General features: G+C 35.5%; 3 protein-coding genes across 3 annotated transcripts; 1 reads left to right on the top strand and 2 right to left on the bottom strand.

The window, feature by feature from the left end:
• Nucleotides 1-7221: 7221 nt before the first annotated feature.
• Nucleotides 7222-10173, bottom strand: LOC144446464 (large ribosomal subunit protein uL24-like). Its single transcript, XM_078136231.1, has 4 exons — nt 10124-10173; nt 9582-9758; nt 8340-8480; nt 7222-7405 (listed from the first exon to the last, which is right to left on the bottom strand). Exons 1-4 carry the CDS (start codon nt 10157-10159, stop codon nt 7277-7279), a joined length of 483 nt encoding a protein of 160 aa, XP_077992357.1. The 5' UTR covers nt 10160-10173; the 3' UTR covers nt 7222-7276.
• Nucleotides 10174-10396: 223 nt separating this feature from the next.
• Nucleotides 10397-18253, top strand: LOC144446374 (short/branched chain specific acyl-CoA dehydrogenase, mitochondrial-like). The gene is made up of 10 exons (XM_078136121.1): nt 10397-10497; nt 10873-11073; nt 11631-11837; nt 12804-12974; nt 13258-13383; nt 14064-14156; nt 14675-14764; nt 15047-15184; nt 15516-15615; nt 16157-18253. Exons 1-10 carry the CDS (start codon nt 10432-10434, stop codon nt 16231-16233), a joined length of 1269 nt encoding a protein of 422 aa, XP_077992247.1. The 5' UTR covers nt 10397-10431; the 3' UTR covers nt 16234-18253.
• Nucleotides 18254-19267: 1014 nt separating this feature from the next.
• LOC144446980 (C-signal-like) lies at nt 19268-21007 on the bottom strand. Its single transcript, XM_078136856.1, has 3 exons — nt 20687-21007; nt 20044-20221; nt 19268-19554 (listed from the first exon to the last, which is right to left on the bottom strand). The coding sequence occupies exons 1-3, from the start codon at nt 21005-21007 to the stop codon at nt 19268-19270; spliced, it is 786 nt and encodes a 261-aa protein (XP_077992982.1).
• Between the last annotated feature and the right edge of the window lie 469 nt (nt 21008-21476).

Genomic DNA, 21476 nt, shown 5'->3' with positions numbered 1-21476 from the left:
AAAAACATTCTATAATTAACAAAGTAAGAACTCAACGAGAGAATATCACCACCCGACAGATATATTTTGTAAATTGATGCTTGGATGATTTGTATATAATTATGCACAATAGTAAATTTACGAGTTTTACCTTCAAGCAGGTGACTTGTGTGGATTTATGTAATTATGAAAAAAAGGTGGTGATAATATGTAATATCACTGCCAGGTTCAAAACAATCATTTTATTAAACTTGTGAAATAAGTTAAGAAATGATATCACACATATCAATTTTTCAGGTAAATAGATATTAGATATATTAGTGAATATTACACATTTATAGAATAATGTATCCCTAGGAATGTTTTAAGATGGTTGTTGTTGACAATGTAGACACTTTGTATCATGTGATATTTTGTGCACACCTGAATGAAAATCATTGGGCCAAGTCTTGCTAGTGGGTCTGTGGCTTTTCATGCAATAAACAAGCCTTGCTAGTGACAATTAGCAAAGCCAGTAACAACTTAGCCTTGTTGTCACTCTAGTCTCAGTGTCACTGTCTCCTTTATGTTCTACAGTGGTGTTACTTATTAAACAACATTAATTTTATAGCAGTCCAGTTTTCTTAAAACTTACTGCCTTCCTTCCAATTACAACGTTGTAACATTCCCTGGTTAGTCCCACCACTGTTCTCAATTTGTTTATTATAACAGTAGTACTTTAACGGTATATCTGTGAAACATGCACAGTGTATAGTCTGATACATAGGAAGTCCTGTAGCTGCAGTGAAGTCACTTTGAATTTTGTTCAATACTTCCTTTTTGAATGGTTGAATAAAATCAATATTATAGTAAATATCTTTGGATTTAATTTTTGTTTAGTAGTTCCTTTTCCAAGGCTAATATACGCAAGCGGGTTGAATGACACATGACAATACACATTTTAAATGGAAGAGTCAGTTGCATAGTTTGACATTCCAAACATAAACGTATCAATTAGGGTGTGGTATAGAACACATTCAGTTTTATCTTTGCCCCGAGTCTTAGCACAGAGACTTGACTATCAGAATGATATTCCCTTACTTGGAATAATATTACATCATTTTATGAGGATTTGCATACTTTCGAATGACACGTCCTTCATATTTTTGTAATTATGATAAGATAAGATAAGATATACCTTTATTGTTCACTAAAACATGGCAATTTGCCTTTGGCACCAGGCGATAAAAACAATGAAACCACTTACAAGACAAATGAGTAAATCAAACAAACTATCTTCCACAGAAGAAGTACTTTACAAAAAAAGACACATTAAAACAACCGTTTCAGTAACTGGCTATAAATGAGTTTGACTTGGAAGAAGTGGGAGCCCTGTCCCCAGTGAGTGTTTTAGACATGCTCATGTTTAAAACGGCAAGAGCCGATGGGATAAATTATTTTTTGAAGGTATTTTTTTGAGCCCTAGGCACACACAGATGTTGACCTGAAGGCGGATATTGAAACCTATCATTTAATGGATTAGATGGATCATTTAAAATTGACAGACCTTTCCTATGGAGAGCCTGTTTGTATAATTCTCTGAGCTCAGTAAGCCTTATATCCCTACAAATCTACTACATATATTTACAATTCTCGACAGTCTTGTCTTATCTCTAACAAAAAGGTTACCAAACCGTGATACAATGTTAAAAAGTTAAGACAGTCTCGATGCAGTAACGATATACAGAGACTAGAACATGGTTGCTGACATTTAAACTATTAAGTTTCCTCAGAAGAAAGAGGCGTTGCTGGGCCTGTTTGTAGATACTGTCAATATTTTTCTTCAAGTCTTCATTTGATATTTGTAAACAAAGATATTTTAGTCAGCCAATCAATCAATCAATCAATCAATCAATCAGTCAATCAATCAGTCAGTCAGTCAGTCACTCAGTCAGTCAATCAATCAATCGATTAATCAGTCGGCCAGTCTATCAGTCAGTCGGTCAGTCAATCAGTCAGTCAGTCAGTCAGTCAGTCAGTCAGTCATTTAATCAGTCATTCAGTCAGTCAGTCAGTCAATCAATCAGTCAGTCAGTCAGTACTCAGTCAGCCAATCAATCAATCAATCAATCAATCAATCAGTCAATCAATCAATCAGTTATTTCCACGGAATATAATACAAAGTCTGAACAATTCAAGTACCACTTGGCTTATTTAGAAGCTATGATTTAAAAGAAATGTACTTGTCAAAATATCATGATAAATCACACAATGAAGAAAACTGGATAATCTATAACCTACCACCTATTACATCTACATATATATTTCATACGTACATAAAATGACAACTGACGATTGAGTCGGACTGATCTTTGAGACATTATTGGACATTTCATCTCAGTTTACAAATGTCATTAAAGATCACTGATCTAGGTACAACATTTACAATGTATTGCATTTGCAAGCTAAGACGAAATCTTCTGTAAGTTTTTGTGTGAAAAAAAGCAAGTAAAAGGAGCCTTCAGTATTAATTACAAGTGGGTGGGTTGGCATTCCACCGCTGCCACCGGTTCCAAATTTCACTGCCACATCCCACCACTGCCACCTTTTGAACATATCAGTAAAATCACTGCTGACAATCATTTTGACCTCATCAAGTCTTTGGGAGTTCTGGCCTTCAGCTCAACCAATTACTAGTAAATCCAAAGCACACAAATTCATTATGGTGGTGCGCCGGTGGTAGTAGTAGTGATAAAAAACAATGTGGTGGTGGTGGTGGTGGTGGTGGTGGTGGTGGTGATGGTGATGGTGATGGTGGCAACGGGTTTGACACCATTTAAACCATGTTTTTAAAAAAATTCATTCGACTTTCTCTCTTTGATATTCTTTTTATGCAGACGAATGCACACATAAACACAACTACAAAAATAAATTCAGGTTATGGATTACATGACAAGTCTGTGTTGCACAGGCTGACTTCCCCATCCCTCCCACCTTCTAACTCGTGTAATTACTATTGACCCCTTACTATGTGTTTCCTTTCGGAGAGAAAGCTTAAGGTATAAGACATAGTTTGTCATCGTGACGAAGTAAAGCCTTCAACATCACTTTAAAAGTAAAAATCAAACCTCAATGTTCTCTTCACTGTCTCTGGTACATTGACATAATATTGTTATCAGTACGTACAGTTCACTCTGTACAACCAAGTATATATGTGGCTCGGAATGTCCCTCCTACGTGGTAAAACCCATCGATGTTCAATAAAATTATTCATAAATGATGCATGATGTAAATCTTATACAACCAACTATCAACGTGGCTGTGTGTCTATGATGGTCACTTCATAATTATTCTACTGCCCCAGCGATATCCTCTATAATCCCCATGGTAGATTCGACATTTTCTGCCACTTCTCCCAGCTTTTCTATTGCTGTTTCGGCGTCTCCGTCTATTGCAGCGTCAACTGCTTCAACAGTGCCCTTTATTTCTCGGACTCCTGGAATCTGATCGGCTACGTCACTCACCTCGTTACTGCAGCCACAACAGTTACCCATGGTGTTCCTTCAGTAGAAAGCATATTTGAGATTTCATGTTATCTAAAGGACAAAATTGAATCATTATGTTCAAGTCGATTTGTAAGATACGAGGAAATTGTACTGGTGAGTCGGAGATATGCAACACGGTAACTTTACAAGTTATTACGGTTAAATATATATTGCGCATAGTCCTACTGTATCGTCACAGGCACGGCTGTCATAATTTGTTACCATGACGACAACTTTTAACAAATTATGTGAGGTGGACATCTATATATAGTGGCCCACAGAATACATGTGTAAATTTATTACTTGTCGGCCAATGTGATGTTTGAAACAACTCTATTTATCTACCATCGTTTTATAAAATTAATGAAATTACGATTTATGAAAATCAAATACAAAATATTGAAAAAAGTAATGCTTCCTCTAATTCATCGTTAATATTACATATGTATAACAACATTTAGGCTTACCTGGAAGTAGAGCGTTGTGAAAAGAACAATGTGAGATTCAAGATACGTTTGACTGTAGTACCTTTAGGACCAGGACTCAGTATCCACTGCGAGATAGTGATATCAAGTCAACTGACTTTCTTGCATCTAATAATAGACTGTTGTTCCTTCATTTATATTTGTCTATCTCTCTCTTTAAAATCAAACAAATCGTGTAGGTACCATGAATCTCATTACCCCGATTTTATTGTTCTTACGTATAGTGTTGTCTACAGTACAGTATATATATATATATATGCACAGGTGTTCATTGTTCTCAATTTTTTTCACGTTTGACAGACAGACAAGAGTATGATTGTAAACTATTGAAGTACATAGTTATGATTTATATATGTACACTGGAAGATAGCCAAGATGATGACAATTTCTTTCGGTTCAATTTTTGTTTATTACTTCCCTTTCCATCGTTGAAACGCAATCATTTTCAAGACTTTAGCTTAGAAGATCACAATAATGAATGCCAATTTAATGAATCTAAAGACAACAGTAATGTATCATCCATGAATTTGTTGAACAAAAGAAAGTTCGAACTAACTAACAGTGAATACATACTGATACGTATGGAAACCAGAACTTAAAGGGACACAAGCTGAGTTGGAAGGTTTGGAAGTCATTGCTTGCTCTTGGCGGTAGTCAACATGGTATTTAGGTATAATTATATAAATGATTCGTTGACGTATTTCTGGTACGCATTAAAAATCCGAGACACATAGGTACGTTTATTCAATAGCAAACAAGTTATTAATACACTGCAAACAATATACAAAATGACAACATTCATATTCCTGGAGGGATATACTTCTTACACTTAACTGTATGTTGCCACAAACAGTGAAATTTGTTTGTCATTTCAATTTTAGTTTGGAAACATATGGCACGCGTTTTTTATACAGTACCTTTTGTTTTTACATGGACGTTTTGACGTCTGCATATTCTTTTCATTGGGGACTGCCTATACTTTGTAACAATGCTAGCCACCTGTAAAGCCATCTCATTAACACAAACCCAAAGTTGATTGATGGCAGTCCACACACTTGTCTTTAGCAGTTCATAAGAGCTAACAAACACTACACGATCTATAGCATAATTGACCCTTATAATTCGGTATTGTTGTGGTTAAGGTTACATCTCTATTCTTGATTTTAACATCACACATCCCCTGCACTTTCAGAGACTAATACGGGAATGCATAGTTCTTACATAGTGTTATCTACAGTACAATACATGTTTATGTACAGGTGTTCATTGTTCTCGAATTTTTTTACACGTTTGACCACAGACAGTACTGTCTATGGTTTGACAGACAAGAGTATGATTGTAAACTACTGAAATACATCATCATGATTTATATATGTACATACACTGGAAGACTGCCAAGATGATGACGACAATTTCTTTCGATTCAATTTTTGTTCATTACTTCCCATTCCATGCATGATTGAAACGCAATCATTGTCAAGAATTTAGGTTAGAAGTTCACATAACGAAAACCAATTTAAGGTAATGAATCTAAAGACAACAATATATCATCCATGAGTTTGTTGAACAAAAGAAAGTTCGAACTAAAACTAAGAGTGAATGCACGCTGATACGTATGGAGACCAGAACTTAAAGGGACACAAGCTGAGTTGGAAGGTTTGGAAATCATTGCTTGCTCTTGGCGGAAGTCAACATAATATAAAAATGATTCGATGCCGTATTTTTGATTCGCACCAACAAATCCGAGAAACGTAGTTTGTTCAATAGCAAACAAGATATTAATGCAGTGCAAACAATATACAAAATGACAACATTCATAGTTGGAGGGATGTACTTCTTACACTAACTTTATGTTGCCATAAACTGAAATTTGTCATTTCAATTTTAGTCGGGAAACATATGGCACATTCTTTATACAGTACATTTTGTTTTCACATGGACGTTTTGACGTCTGCACATTCTTTTCACTGGGGACTGCCTACACTTTGTAAAGCCATCTCATTACTATCAAGCCCAAAGTTGACTGGTGGCAGTCCACACACTTGTCTTCAGCAGTGACTACATAGCAGTTCATAAGAGCTAACAGACACTTTAAATTACCTATAGCATACAGCTGTGGACGGTTCGACTAAATTGATTGGATAGATTTCATTCCTAAAACTTGAGTGTTTTCAAAAGAACAGGACACTACTTCCTTTTAAAAGTAGTTTCAAAGCCAAGGTGGTCCTCAGCCAGCTCTGTTACAGTGAATAATTAGTTTTACATTGATTGAAGTACATCATAAAAGTGGGATAAGGATATTAATCTTCTGGTCACAGCTATACTATGTGGTACAAGTTTCTATAAAATCGTCACTATTCCACAAGGCAAGTGTACCTGGTACTATTAAGTGACTTTGACGTTCATGGAATCAGGAATAAAGTATTCAATCATGTACATCTAATGTGAAAGTCTTCAATTGTCTAATTTTGAAAAAAAAAGCTAATTGACACAGATTTGATTAAAATGTAACCACCATGACCTGACTGAACTGAGTATGTTTATGATAAGAATTCCACTTATCATTTACAGACTAAAGGTAGACTTATGCAGTCAATTTAGTCTGATAGTTACACTAGGGGATTCACACACCTGGATGTCCACAGCTGTAGTTGACTCTAAAAATGCAGGCTACATCTCTATTCTTGATTTTAAAATCATGCCCCCTGCACTTACAGAGCCTGAAGGAACACATTTCCAGTCCACTTACTCTGTGCAAGGAACCACATCCTACACTGTCAGTTGTCTTGAAACACGATCTGTGCTTCAGAAAGTTGGTAAAACATAATGCTGAACCCTTATGTGCCATCTGCTATGTGAATTTGGTCACTTTTGAAGTGAACAATAGCCAACGGGTCTAGCAGCTAGACTACATGACTCATTGACTAGTTCCTACTCTGTGCAAGATACCATAATTCACAGCTACATGTAATTTTCATTATGCAGAATGTGAATACAGATGTGACAATTACTCAAAATCATTTGAACAAGCGCATACATTTCTCTCAGGTGTTGGTCACTGAAAAAGTGTCTTACTCCATGACAATTTTCTCACAGGTAATCAACACTCCCTCTGAGAGATGTATGACCTCTTGACCAAATGATATGTAAATTGTACTAAGGTGTAGCCAATAAAGAGACTACTATGACACATTCAACCACACTGGTAAAGAAATGACAGCAACAAATTCATATAATTGTCTCTGAACCCTTCTTTAATTATGCAAATAAATGTACAGAATAGTATGTTTAGTCAGTTGCCATGGCAACAGATTCTTCTGTGTGTTTGCCCTTGGTTTTATCTGCAGCCCTGGATTTGGCTTTCTTGTCCAGGATTTTCTTCCTGTCCTTATCCAGTTTGAGTTTGACAATGACAACCTGGTGGAATGCAAAGAAACAGTTGTATCAGTGAGGTGAGACGCAAACAAAATTCATCATTCAAAGTAATGAGATATAGCTAATAATACTACATGCCATGCCTGATATGAATTGAGTGGTTTGATGCCATACATTTGGTTCCCCCGAAATACACTCTTGTTGCATTCTTAGAGTTATCAAATTTGGTGGAAAATGGCATTTACATTTGTACCTACCATCCCACAGGACACCCAAGATACATGTATTCAGGGGCTGCATTTTGAGCAGACTCTCATACAGTTTCTATAGTTAAGGGAAGAGTTGATGGGTGAGGTTGAGCTGGGGTTTAGGACACATTCTCCTAACCCCTCCTCTCATTGGATTAACAAGATGTATACTTGGGAACAAAAATATTCTAGGACAACTTTCAAATACGTTCTGCAAGACATGCAAGACACTGGTAAAAAGACTAGTGAGTTACAGAATGTCTAAGGAGAACAGAGATTGATCTATGACCCAATATCACTCAATGGCAAACTTTACATACATACACATACTATGATAATTGTATTTATCCCCAAGTTCAGTTTCCTGGGTTGGTTTGAAAACAGAGCACAAACAGTGTGCCTTCAGGGAAAGAAAACATTTCTTGTTGTGGGTCAAAATGCTAAAAACTGGGTAAAGATCGGGGGACACCAAATGTTGGTGCATCACAAGCAATTGCTGTGTCTCAGTGGTACATCAAATTGACTTAGCAGGCTCAAGAAGGCAGAACTGTGAGACTTGGATGAATGCCTTTATTAAATTTCACCATGAATTGACGCCACATCCTAACAAGTACTGCTTGGATGTCATTACCTCCTTGTTTGTTCAAATGTCAAGTTGTTACATGTACCAGACCAGTTTTGTTCTTGTGAGAAAGCTTGAGAGTACTAGTACTAGTAGCTAAACCTACCTTGCTAGGATGAATGCCTACATGCACTGATGCACCATTGGCCTTTTCACGTTGGATTCTTTCAATGAAAATAACCATCTTTTTACGGTAAACTTGAACTACTTTGCCCACTTGCTGGCCCTTGTAATGTCCACGTGTTACCTGTTGATGAAATGTGCTCAGTTAGTAACCAAGGAGATACACAATCACAACTCTGCTTTGGTGGCTTGGTATCAATATCAAAATTGTCAAATTAGGCAATTCATCCACATTGAGTTTATCATACCATGGCATTATATTGCACATTGGATTGTTGAATATACAACTGTGCTTGACACAAACAAGCTACCGGTTGTAATTTCAGTTGTTCAGCATACTACTTACTACCTAGTATTTCATACATCACAAGAACCAGTATTTGGCACAAAAGGGAATGTCAATGTAGGGAATAAAGCCATTTTGAGATCATGATAGACTGCAAAGTGAAGTTGTGCTGATAGGTTGGGGTGGTGGGAAACCTATGGGAACACTACTTAGAACTGTATGTCAGTCTACATTTGTATCTATAGTTCACTTGAGGTTACAGATTAGGAAGAAGAGATGTTCAAACTTCCTCTGCTAAATCAACACATCTCCTTAACCAGTAACATGTGTATTGTCATTGCCTATCATGCCTTGGTATTTGGTTGCAAGCTGTTTTAATACAATCACAATCAAACCTAATGAATTTTAATCTGGTTACTGAGGAATTATATGAAGCTGAACAAATATCAAATTGTGCTAGTTTGGAAACCCCAAATCAAAACATGAATCTTATCTGACAACACACTACCTGCTCAATGTATTGCATTGGTCTTGTCCACATACATACAGACAAATATGTGTATACTGAAAGAATATTAATGCCCCCCCCCCCTCCCACCACTGTTAAACCTACATTTCAAAGCAATCATAATCTCCAATTTTCATTTCTGATGACAGCCTTTGGAAAACAATGGTTTTACTCCCCTAAACACCAACTTATCAAAGTATATTTATTCATTTATTTATTTATTTATTGCATTGATTCCTTGTGTATCTGGATCGTTAAGAGCAGCACTGGTAGTGAAATTAATCACATACATCGCTATAAAAATTGTGAAAATATGACTTAAACCAGGTAGAGAGTTTGACATTTGGGTTTGATTTCATGTACATAAGACTCGGAGACATGTGGCAGCTCTCAGTCAGATCTAGTGTCATGTGGGTGTGCACTTTCCTCACCTGGACTTCGTCATCTTTCCTAATTGGCATACTGCGAACATTGTACTTCTGTCTAAGTTCTTTGGATAATGGTGAACTCATAAGCTTCCTCCTAATGTGAGATGGAGCATTAAAATGTCGCTGGCGATTCTTCCTTCGAGAGGACGAGACGAATGGGTTCAGCTTCATCTTGACCAGCTGTAAATAAGACGTTGCAAATAAATGACAATAGTTCGTTTGGGCCATGGCAGTATATTGGGGATTTGGAAACAGAAAAGGGGAAACGGTTCAACGCAATGTGATCAACAAATACCTTCATTTACAACATTAATGCGAACTCTACACAGTGAGAAGCGGCCATTTTGAGAATTACACACGGGATAGCACAGTAATGACAGGGTATTTAATTACTATTTTATTTATTATGACCTTCACTTCTGACACAATTTTCATACATATTAAAGCTTAGTTATAACATTACCACACAGGTAAGTTTGGTTGGCAGATGATGAGAAAATACGCCCGATTTTTCTTGATTGAGATTACATGTATTCTCTATTTACCTCATACACTGAATGGCAGCCGAAAAAGAACAACATACGGGTACTCAGACAGAATCTGACCACGCAACTCGCTGTATAAAAACATTTCAAGCCACTACGACCCACCTTCTTTTTTGTTAATTCGTTTGTACTTCCACGTAGTACGCATCGAAAAGACATCAATATAGTAAAACACAATTCAAGAGAAAGGAGTGTTTTTTACAAAAAGAAGAAGCAAGCTGCCATACAATAAGTAACGAAGAGGGAGAGGTCAAAGTTCACCGTACGTAAAGCCGACAAGATCAGAGTACTTGTTGGAAGGGTCCAGGATGGCTGCGTCAATGTTATCACGACTTGGGACGAAAGGCAAAACGTTAAGGCCATTGGCAGCGAGAGTAAGTAAAGTACTATTGCTATTGAAACGAAACGTAAATCAATGAGCCAAAATTCACATTCACGGTGAACATCTCCTTTGCATCTGTATTACAAAAATATTGCGACACATGTAATGTGTGTAAATGGACATAGGATATCCCACAGGCACTCGAATCAATCTGTATGATTTTTAAAAAAAATGTATAGTGAATAATGTTCTTATTTACTATACATTTAAAAAAAAATGATTATACACATTGATTCGAGTGCCTGTGGGATAGCCTCTACTCTAGTGCAATAAATGGGATGCCAGAGGCAGAGGATGACACTGACGTCTAATTAGGTGACAGTTACATACAGTAGACATTGATGTTGATTTGTTTTGTGTGATTCAGATATGTCAGAGTGCATTCATTAGAAGACAGCACACACAGCCATCTTTCACTGAACCATTGTCTGTATTAAGTGAAGATGAACAGATGATGAGAGATCAGATGAGAAGATTTGCCACTGAACAAATTGGTCCTCTTGTCAAGCAGATGGATGAAACATCAGAAATGGACCCTAAGCTTATTCGAGCCCTCTTTGAACAAGGGGTAAATGTTGAAATATATTATATCTCAAACTGTATATATCTTTTAGCCTTTTCCTTTTGTCATGTCAACACAAAGACCTATCTGAAACATTCAGAGGCTGTGCACTTTCACAGTGTATGCATCCTATTTTTTTTAGCTTTTATTTTGTAAACACAAATATTTCTGAGAGGTTTTCAGTGGTTTGTTAACTGTATTGATCATGTCACAGTCATATTGTAATCAGGTGTCGGTTTAGTCAAGGCTTGGCACCAATTTTGTAAGGATGAGTAAAATCTACCTAAGTATTTTACCAAGGTTATCTCCACAAATATTCTGCAACAAGTTATTGAAATTTGTGTAAGTTTTGCCAATTTCCCCCCTCTGTTACCATAGGATCCCAAACTGTAGCTGCAGTACGTGTTTCTTGCTTGGAATTGGATTACCTTTACCTCCATGAACTTTGAAATGTGGGGCACATTCAGAGGCTAGAGAAAGAATTTGTTGAACTTTTCGCTCCATTTTCCTCACACTAGAACTATTTCACTTTTCCCCTTTTCTTACTTTTCAATATATTACAGTGTATGGGTGTGGAGGTTCCAGCAGAGTATGAAGGCTCAGGACTTTCATTCTTTATGGCTAACATCATCATTGAAGAGATAGCGAGAGTTGATCCTTCAGTCAGTGCCTGTGTAGATGTACACAATACAGTGGTTATAAATGCTATTAGAAATAACGGCACTGATGAACAAAAAGCAAAGTATCTGCCTAAGCTTGCAAATGAAATGGTATGTTTTGTCAGAGTAGTTTCATTTTTTATGCACTCCTTATTTTCAGACTGTTCAAAATGATTTTTTTTGGTATAGCTGGCAGTTCTCATTTGTTTAAAATAGACTTTCTGTAAAATAGTAAATGTAAAACTGTTGTAAGTATAACCGGATGCATTTATTGTGGACAGATGCCTTCAAAAATACCATCATATTTATGTCCTCAAAATTACTTACATGAAAAATATTTAGATTAATGAAAAATAATGTATAGGTTCTTGGGGCATTCTAGTCTGAAAGGTTCAGCCATTGGGTCCACTTATGTAATCATTTGCTACCCTATGTGATGAGCACATTATATAAGTGAAAGGAACACCTGGATCTTTCAGGCAAGGGGCATTCCACATAAGAATAACTGATCTATATTGGCATGGCTACATAAGCTGCAATACTTGGGGAGGGGATAACAAAACAAGACACAAAATTTATACTTTTGTATTACTTTTTGAAGCAATGGAAGACTACAGTAAAAAAAAAAGCTTTCACAAACAAGAATAGCCTCTAGTATTTAATCCTTAAAGTGTACAGTTCAATCCAAGGTTCTCAAATTAGTGTACTTTTTATCAGTGGAGCCATAAGGATTAGATTGACCAGTCTTTTGTTCAGGACCAGCTTTTCCTATAGCTGTGCAAGACATACTATTTTTCTCACCTAAACATTACTCCTGATCAAACTTGAAAATAAGATATGTTCATGAATCATACTTCTGAAATACAATTGATCATAGGATATCTTATATCTTTTTTTTTCACTAGGTTAGAATGATAACTTTCTGAAGCAGAACATAGCATTACAGTAAAACAGTATCCCCCTCAAAAGAGCATGCACTAAATAAGAAATATAATAATGAATTCCAAAGTCATTAAAGAATCAAAACATTTGACACCAAAATACAGATTTCATCGTGTCTCTTTTGCTTCTCTTTAGGTTGGTAGTTTTTGCCTGTCTGAAGCAGGATCTGGAAGTGATGCATTTGCCATGAAAATGTCAGCCAAGCCACATGGTAGTGATTATATTCTCAATGGAACAAAATTATGGATCTCTAATTCTGAACATGCAGGAGTGTTTGTTGTTTTTGCCAATGCTGATTTTTCTAAGGTGAGATACAAAAATACCTGTAATACCATGTAGAAGAATCTGCAAGTGTTAAAATGTATGTCAGTATGCAATGATTTTAGCCAAGGTGAACTTTGACCTGAAAAATCGAAAATCGAGAGCATGGTGTCCTAAATTACAACAAGTTATAAAATTACTGCTTAGGTGTAACATATCTCCATACCTAGTTTATTTCATCTTCTGATCTAAATATTAAAATGAGGTGTATAATATTTACAGATACTTGTACATATTTTAATATTATACATTCTTTTGGTTATTTTAGGGTTATCGTGGTATCACAGCATTTATTGTGGATCGTGACGCTGAAGGACTCAGTATTGGGAAACCAGAAAACAAACTTGGACTCAAAGCATCATCAACTTGCCCAGTGCACTTTGATAATGTCAGGGTTAGTATTATATATGGTTTGTCATTGTCAGTAGTTTGTCAGGGTCTGTAGCTAGTAATTTGTCAGGGTCTAGCTAGTAATTTGTAAGGATCTGTAGCTAGTAGTTTGTCAGTGTCTAGGTAGTAGTTTGTCAGGGTCTTTAGCTAGTAGTTTGCCTGTAGCTAGTAGTTTGTCAGGGTCTATAGCTAGTAGTTTGTCAGGGTTTGTAACTAGTAGTTTGACAGGGCATGTAGCTTGTGATTTGACACTCAGTTGCTAGGTAGTGTGTTAGGGTTTGTAACTAGTAGTTTGACATGGTATGTAGCTTGCAGTTTATCACACAGTCACTAGTACCTTGTCAAAGTCTGTAGCAAGTAGTTTTCCACTAGTTACAGGGTGTGTAGCCATAGTTCCTCTGTCAGTGTGTGTAGCTAACTTAGTAAGGATCTATAGCCAGCTGTTTGCCAGTAACTGTAGGTAGTAGTTAGGGTCTGTAGTTACCAACAGTTGTCACTGTCAGAAGCTACTGTATTACTTCCGTTTACAGAATAAACAGATTAGACAGTCAGTCAGTCAGTCAGTCAGTCAGTCAGTCAGTCAGTCAGTCAGTCAGTCAGTCATGCAATTTATTACTTAGGTACTAAGAATCATTATGTATCAGACATTGATTGATTTTGATTGTTTTATTCATTCACTGCTAGGTTCCAGCCTGTAATGTCCTGGGTACTGTTGGTCAGGGCTATAAATATGCTATTGAAACACTAAATGAAGGTAGAATTGGCATTGCAGCACAGGTAAGTTTGCATATTTTCTACCTGTCATAACTTTGTATAGCTTTTGTGTTCAGTGTAGAGAGGCAATATGAATGTGCTATGCTCTGGTAATCCGATTTTAAGATATTCCAGTTACCCACATTACAGATGTCTTTGTCACCTACTTTACAGCCATCTTGATGTATCACATGAGAGTGTCCTAGATTATAGCAGATTACCATTAAAATATATTCATTGTGGATTCAAAAATTGCATTGCAGATCAATAAAAGGGATGTAAAGTTAAGTTTTGAGTTCCTAAAACTTACACTATGATTAAAACTGAAAATAGCAGAACCTTTGAAATTAACAAAGAATATTATAAACATTGGTTAAAAAACAGAAGTTGCAAAGTATAATGATAAAAATATTGAACAATTAGGCTTACACTTTAGGCCAAAACATTCGATTTGAATAGCTCCCTCAGTGGCGAAACTATACAATCTTTTGTCTTACTGAACAGCTTATGATAGTATGATATTGATGCTTGTTCCACATCAGATGATTGGTATAACACAAGGTGCCTTGGATTGTGTGATCCCATACACACTGGACAGGAAGCAGTTTGGACACAGTATCTTTGATTTCCAGGTAAACATATATTGATTTTTTGTATCAATAGCAAGTCTGATAAGATAGTAAACATTGATTGATTTGAACCGTGAGAAAGATACCTTATACAAATGATGCAAAGTCAATACAGACAACTTACATGTGTGAACATACAAATGCAAAATATCACAAGTTTACTAAGGGAAAAGATACCTTGTGAATTCACATTGTTTAATAAAGCTATGATGTTAAATGAGGTAAAATGTATAACAATAAATCTTTGTTATATCTTTGTATAAATGTTTTTTCCTTCCACCATAGTCAATGAATCATCAGATATCACAGGCAGTGATTCAGTTAGAATCGGCAAGATTAATGACTTACAATGCAGCTAGATTGAAAGATGCTGGAATGGCATTCACTAAAGAAGCTGCTATGGCAAAGTATCTGGCTTCAGAGGTATGTAAAAAACTTACCACAATACTGAAGAATACTGTGTAAATATAAAAAACAAACAGATTATCACATATACAGATACATAAATACTGAAGCTGGTAGCAACTTAGTAATAATGAACATACATATTGGACCATTGACATGACATCTAGGGTTTGTAAGCACTGATTAAAAGCTGTACTGGATGATACCTCCCTAATGTTCAAGGGTAAAAAGTTCCATTCAGGGATTACTCTTGGCACAAAAGAATACCAGTATGAATTTATCATTAGAGAATGTGTTGATAACATTTGATAATTTGAACTCATAATGTTTATACAATGGACACTTTCAGACTGCATCCCGGGTAACGTCTAAGTGTATTGACTGGATGGGTGGTGTTGGCTATACCAAAGATTATCCATTGGAAAAGTTTTATAGAGATTGTAAAGTTGGTAAGTACCAGTAGAGTATTAGGTATCATTTGACTAATGTGTATGTTACTTTCATCATTATGTTACACCCCCCCCCCCACACACACAGACACACACACACACACAGACACACACACACACACATACACACACACACACTCACATACACACACACACACACACACACACACACACACACACACACACACACACTGAATAACCGCAGATAATAAAGAGAGAGTTGTTTACGGCAATCACAACATAAACTTACTAAAGTGATGTTGCTATAAGTACCATGCAATCAGAAATTGATTTTGTATAGTTAAAATAAAGTGGGACCTAGATATCAAAAACTTTCTTTCTACTAAATGTTTTGTGTGCTAAAACTTTGTTCATAGTACCCCATTTTTTGACAGAGGTCAGTTTTGACAAAGATGAAACACCGAACAGATCCAATATTCATGGAGACATTTTGTTGTCAGAGGATGATAGACATATATACATGTACATCTGTGATATAAGAATGGAATTAATCCCTGTATATTTTTATCTTTAATTTCAGGAACAATATATGAAGGAACATCAAACATCCAATTAAACACTATTGCTAAGTTTATCAAGTCAGAATATCAACAATAGGATACAAGAATCATTGTCTGTCAAGAATGGATGTCCCCAGCAGTGAACACAACATAGACTATCTAGATGAATTTTTCCACCTCCTCTTGATGTTGTGGTGTTATTTCCAATCAAGTGTTGAAAGTTTAAAAAAGAGATATATATATATATCATAATGACTAACACATAGTGAAACCAACTAAAAATGTGTTCAGTGAGTCTAGTACTAAAGTGAATTTCACAGATTATATATAACCGAGATGGCATCAGTCAGTATCTTCTTTATTTTGGTGCTGGGTATATGGGTTGTGCTTGAAAGAAGTCCATCTTTACATGAGTATGTGATTTATTAAATGTACACTGAATATTCATAACTCCTAAGTGCTTATAACCATTAGATAGATATTCATGAATATTCAGTGAACATCTAATAAATTTGTATGTCTGCTAATTCCCATGAGGCATGGCAACAGTGGACCATAAGAAATTATAAGAAAGTCCCTGCTGATGTACTTGAAGCAAAATTTTCAATTACCTTGCCTTTATTTGGAAGGGAGTATTTGGAAGGGAGTTGGGGAGTCCACTAGCATTGGTATAGTCATATGAAGTTTGCTGTAAATGTTTATCAACTATCCTTATTTCTCTGGAATACTTTCAATTAGTATGAGCCGTTTCTTCTTGAACCACAGGGACAACTACAAATGTATCATATTTTGTTTCAACAACATCAATGCAATGCATGGCAGTGACCAATTCTGTTATCATATCTATTTCATCGCTATCATGAGACGATCAGGTTGTTAAAGAAGTACAGTAAAGTATAATGATTTGACTCACAGAAAGAGACACAGTCTACTAAATCATCAAATTATTACCACATTCTTCACTGTAATCTATAGATAAGTGGTCTACCAGACAAATCAATGTACCATATATACTTTGTGATCTGTAGAGACCTGGTCTACCAGACAAATTACCATATACTTTATTGTAATCTGTAGAGACCTGATGTACCAATGTACCCAGGCTATCAAATTACTGTATATTTCATGTTAATCTGTTGCACTGCAGTGTTAAAATGCATATATCTAAGTTGCAAATTTTGTAGTATTGTATAACTTTAAAGTGTTTTCTTTGTGTATTAACATTGTCTGGTCATAATCATCATTTTACATAGATGTGACTTCATTTATTTGAGTCCATTAAAAAATTATGCATTTTGGCCTCCAAGTATTGATATATGACACCAAGTGTAATTAATCAGGAAGTCATTGCTATGACATTTTTATCAGATATTCATTATAAACTGAAAACTGAGTTGACTTTGTGTCTTTTCTTTTTTCATTTGTGTCTCAGTATTTATTATTCCAGTATGACACTGATACATTTTCCCTCTGTTTTTGTGATATTATTTTATTAGATGTGTTAGTAATAAAACAAAAAGGTTATTTCTGTAAATTGGTACAGACACTGGAGTCTCCACACCTGGTCTATCATTGATATCAAGGAGGAGGGTACAGCCCCCCACTTCAGCCAGATAGTGGTTTGGAGATCATAGTCTATTTCTTTGCATTTCTTTCATCCTCCAGATCAAAATCAGTATGTATGAATATTAAATAAGGTTCAGGTAAGAAAGAGGAAACAGTAAACTTATTTTGATATCAACTTACTTTGATATTTATTCATAGTTTAACTGGTAGAAATCTTTACAAGAGTGGGAGTAAAGTATTAAGACTGATAGAAAGAAAATTCATATGTACATAAAGAATCTACTCTGTTAGATTTCTACCTTTATATATACAGTGTGTAATAAGACTAGGTAAAGTTAACTGTACTGTTGACAGCAGCCTTTAGAACTATGATCATTATATAAACTGTGTCAGAATTTTGCATGGAAATCAAAAATAAAAACTCTGATGTGCTTATTAAGAAATTAATCAGCACTTAATAAGAAGAATGACAAAATCGGCAGTTCCTGAGCTCCTTATATGATACCTGTTATTTTCCAAATACAAATGTACATAATCAAGACCCTATCCACACAGTGTAAAGTTATTAAAGATATCTTTACTCCAAAGAATATCATTTCTTGTCTTTTTATTATTCCATTGGTAATATTAAACAGATGGTCAATATCATATTTAAATGCCTGTCACCATTATCTGTTGTAGTGCATTCATCTGTTATGATTTTACTAAATACAAATGTTGAATTCCAACAACTCTTTTTTATAAGCTAGAATCTGTTTCAAATGATGTCACCCACGTTTGAGAATATTTGATTTCAGAAATTCTATTAAATGTCTGAGACGATCTGTACAGAAAAATAATATATATTACTACCCCAATATGAGCACTTGTGTATAGAGGTCAGATGGTAATCTGTAATCAAGGGAAAGTGGATAATAAAGTGCAGATGTCCTTTTTTAGGCAGCAATACTTGTTTCCATGTTGAATGAACATTTCTATGGTAGGAAATGTATAATAATTTGTGTATGTATGTATGAATGTATGTATGTATGTATGTGTGTGTGTGTGTGTGTGTATGTATGTATGTATGTATGTATGTATGTATGTATGTATGTATGTATGTATGTATGTATGTATGTATGTTAGCTTGCCACAATTTGATGGTGTCTCATGGAAACTATAATTCAGACAAGGTTCTACTTTTTTTCTCATATACTGCCAATGGACAATCTGCCTGGCAAGTATCCTGGGTGTTCTCATCTAAAACAATTGTATGATTATATGTGCATGAACATGTAACAACATTGAAGAATGTGGACTGTGTTAAGAATCCAGTTGCTGGCTTTTTACATGTCCTGCAGCCAAAAGGTGCAAAACAAGAACCTTACATTGGCTTTACATTACTGACATTTTACAAAGGTGACAAAAATTTCAGGTACTATGGTTGTAAACACTTAAAATCAATTTGAGCCATTGTGGGGGCAAGAAATGGAACTAAACTAAATCTGCAAATAAAGTGTAAGCAAAACACTGGGATCAGATTCAATATGTACATCACAGGTAACAGTATCTGATCACCAACATCATCAAAATGGAAGGACTTGTCCATCCCAACAATAGAACTTTCCAGAGTTCTGTAAAGTCAGATTATCAATGGTCTTCATCATAGAGTCTACAGAATACTCCACAGAGAAAAGTTTACCCTTGGGAACACCTTTATGATACGGTCTAGATAGAGCTGTATCAACAGTTCCAGGATGGAAACTTATACATATCACTTTGCCTCGTCCTCTTCCCAGTTCAATACTTAGATTCTTTGTTGTCATGTTTAAGGCAGCCTTAGACAGTCTGTAACTGTACCAACCACCAAGTGCTGTGTATAGAATGAATGGAGTTAAACATGAAATGAATTAGCAAGTTTAAACGTTATATAATAGGAAGTAATGGAAATGTAGAATTGTGATAAACAATATCAATGTAGTACAATAACTGGTGTTGAACTCTTCTTTTTCATTTTAAATATGTTTCATTCACAGAAATACTAAAGCTTGTGAATTGCTTTTATCAAAAACACTATTAAAACATTTGACTGAGAAGCAGTTAGTGGTAATGCTGAAATTCAAATTTATTTATTGCTATGCTTGGAATTTTGACTCCATGTTCATGTCTTTTACCATAGGCACTTTACTTTCTTCAGTTTCATAGTTGCTTTACATGTTACTAATAAATGCAACATATAATTATATAAAACCGTAGTAAGGATCAGTAATAATTTATCTTTGAACTTTCATATGTCCTAAAACACATCCAATCAATGGGTTTTTGGATATTCATGGTACATTCAGTGTTTCCCTCTACCTACCATTCTCTGTGATAGAACCAACACGAGCTGACATATTGACCAACACACCACAATGTTGGTGTCCTTTCTCCAAACCCTGTTTACCAAATGCACCTGATCCCTTCTTCAACATATTTCCAAAATATTTTGCCATCAGTAAAGGACCAAAAGTATTAGTTGAAAATGTGCTTTCAAGTCCCTGTGAATATAAAGAAAATTGAAATGTCAAATATTACTGGTGAATATTTAAATTTGTGTTCAAGTTTCATCCACTACATGTTGTTTTTATAATCTTCTATTTGTTCATTTTCATATTACCTTGTTGCTTCTACCCCTAGAATTGATGTTGTGAATTTCATGTGTATACATAAATGGTGAGAACATGATCATCTGAATTTGATATAATCCCCCATTACAGCAGGGGTTGTAAAATTAATATGCAAGATATGCTATTGCCACTGTAAATGTAAAACATATGACTTGTAACTAATAGTATGAATAAAATATGAATGAAGTACTAGGTAGGCTTTTTTCTATTATGAATTATTAAGTTTTCAGATAGGTTAAAAACGGGGCAATTCCGACGGGACGTCAAAATTAATATCAAGGTGTTTTCTCTACATATAACTTTATATTTAACTTTTTTTCTGGTACAAGAACAGACCTGAAGAGAGACATCCCTCAAACTTGTTTCGCCTTTCCCTGATGGATGTAGCATTCCAGTACTGTTAATCAGCATGTCCAACTTCCCTCCAGTGGTCTCCTCAACAAATTTGGCAGAGTTTTGAATGTGATTTTCATTAGTTACATCTAATTGCAGTACGTGCATTTGATTGGCGTGTTCCTTCCTCAAAGCATCGAGTTCTGTCGCTTCCTGGGGTTGACGACATGTGGCAATTACGAGTGCATTTTTAGCTAGTAAATTCTTACAAAACTGCAGTCCAATACCACGACTAGCTCCCTGAACTAACACTGCTGCATTCATGTTTCATGTATTTTACTTTGTAGGGCTTCCTTCATGTACGTTGTGCAAGTTAACAAACCGGAAATGTCATCCTTATGCAACTCTGTACATTACGTAACGCAACAAGAATAAACCATTGGAGTATGTGGGTGATACTTTCTTGAACCTGGGGGATACCCTGCACCGTAAATGAGTTGAAAACAACATTCATTTTCTATTTTTATTCGCTTCAAGTTTACCAAGCATGGTACTTAATTTATTTAATTATAATTATTTTGACAGAAGACATGTATGACTAACATTTGACTAAAGTTACCCATTTTGCTCTGCATCCCTCATCTCGCCTGGAGAGTCTCCATATACATGGCTCAATCCACAGTGCAGGAACCGTTCCTACTCAATAAAGACCCATTGGTCACAATTGCACAAGTGATCTTTGTATAGATATGTTTAAACATCCAAAGTAATATAGATGCGACTTGGAAATTAG

The sequence above is a fragment of the Glandiceps talaboti genome, chromosome 15 (assembly GCF_964340395.1).
Source record: "Glandiceps talaboti chromosome 15, keGlaTala1.1, whole genome shotgun sequence".
NCBI lineage: Eukaryota > Metazoa > Hemichordata > Enteropneusta > Spengelidae > Glandiceps > Glandiceps talaboti.
Note: the sequence above shows the minus strand (reverse complement) of the source record. Positions and strands in the feature narration are given on the sequence as shown.

What these genes read in the sequence shown, in the direction of transcription:
- LOC144446464 (XM_078136231.1), bottom strand. Translation starts at nt 10,159, where the DNA reads ATGTTGTTCTTTTTCGGCTGCCATTCAGTGTATGAG. An exon ending in GGAAAGATGACGAAGTCCAG is followed by an intron (nt 8,481 to 9,581) that starts GTGAGGAAAGTG and finishes TTTCATCAACAG; the next exon opens with GTAACACGTGGACATTACAA. An exon ending in TAGGCATTCATCCTAGCAAG is followed by an intron (nt 7,406 to 8,339) that starts GTAGGTTTAGCT and finishes GCATTCCACCAG; the next exon opens with GTTGTCATTGTCAAACTCAA.
- LOC144446374 (XM_078136121.1), top strand. Translation starts at nt 10,432, where the DNA reads ATGGCTGCGTCAATGTTATCACGACTTGGGACGAAAGGCAAAACGTTA. An exon ending in ACAGTATCTTTGATTTCCAG is followed by an intron (nt 14,765 to 15,046) that starts GTAAACATATAT and finishes CTTCCACCATAG; the next exon opens with TCAATGAATCATCAGATATC. An exon ending in TTATAGAGATTGTAAAGTTG is followed by an intron (nt 15,616 to 16,156) that starts GTAAGTACCAGT and finishes CTTTAATTTCAG; the next exon opens with GAACAATATATGAAGGAACA.
- LOC144446980 (XM_078136856.1), bottom strand. Translation starts at nt 21,007, where the DNA reads ATGAATGCAGCAGTGTTAGTTCAGGGAGCTAGTCGTGGTATTGGACTG. An exon ending in TGAGGGATGTCTCTCTTCAG is followed by an intron (nt 20,222 to 20,686) that starts GTCTGTTCTTGT and finishes TTATATTCACAG; the next exon opens with GGACTTGAAAGCACATTTTC. An exon ending in TGGTTCTATCACAGAGAATG is followed by an intron (nt 19,555 to 20,043) that starts GTAGGTAGAGGG and finishes TTCTATACACAG; the next exon opens with CACTTGGTGGTTGGTACAGT.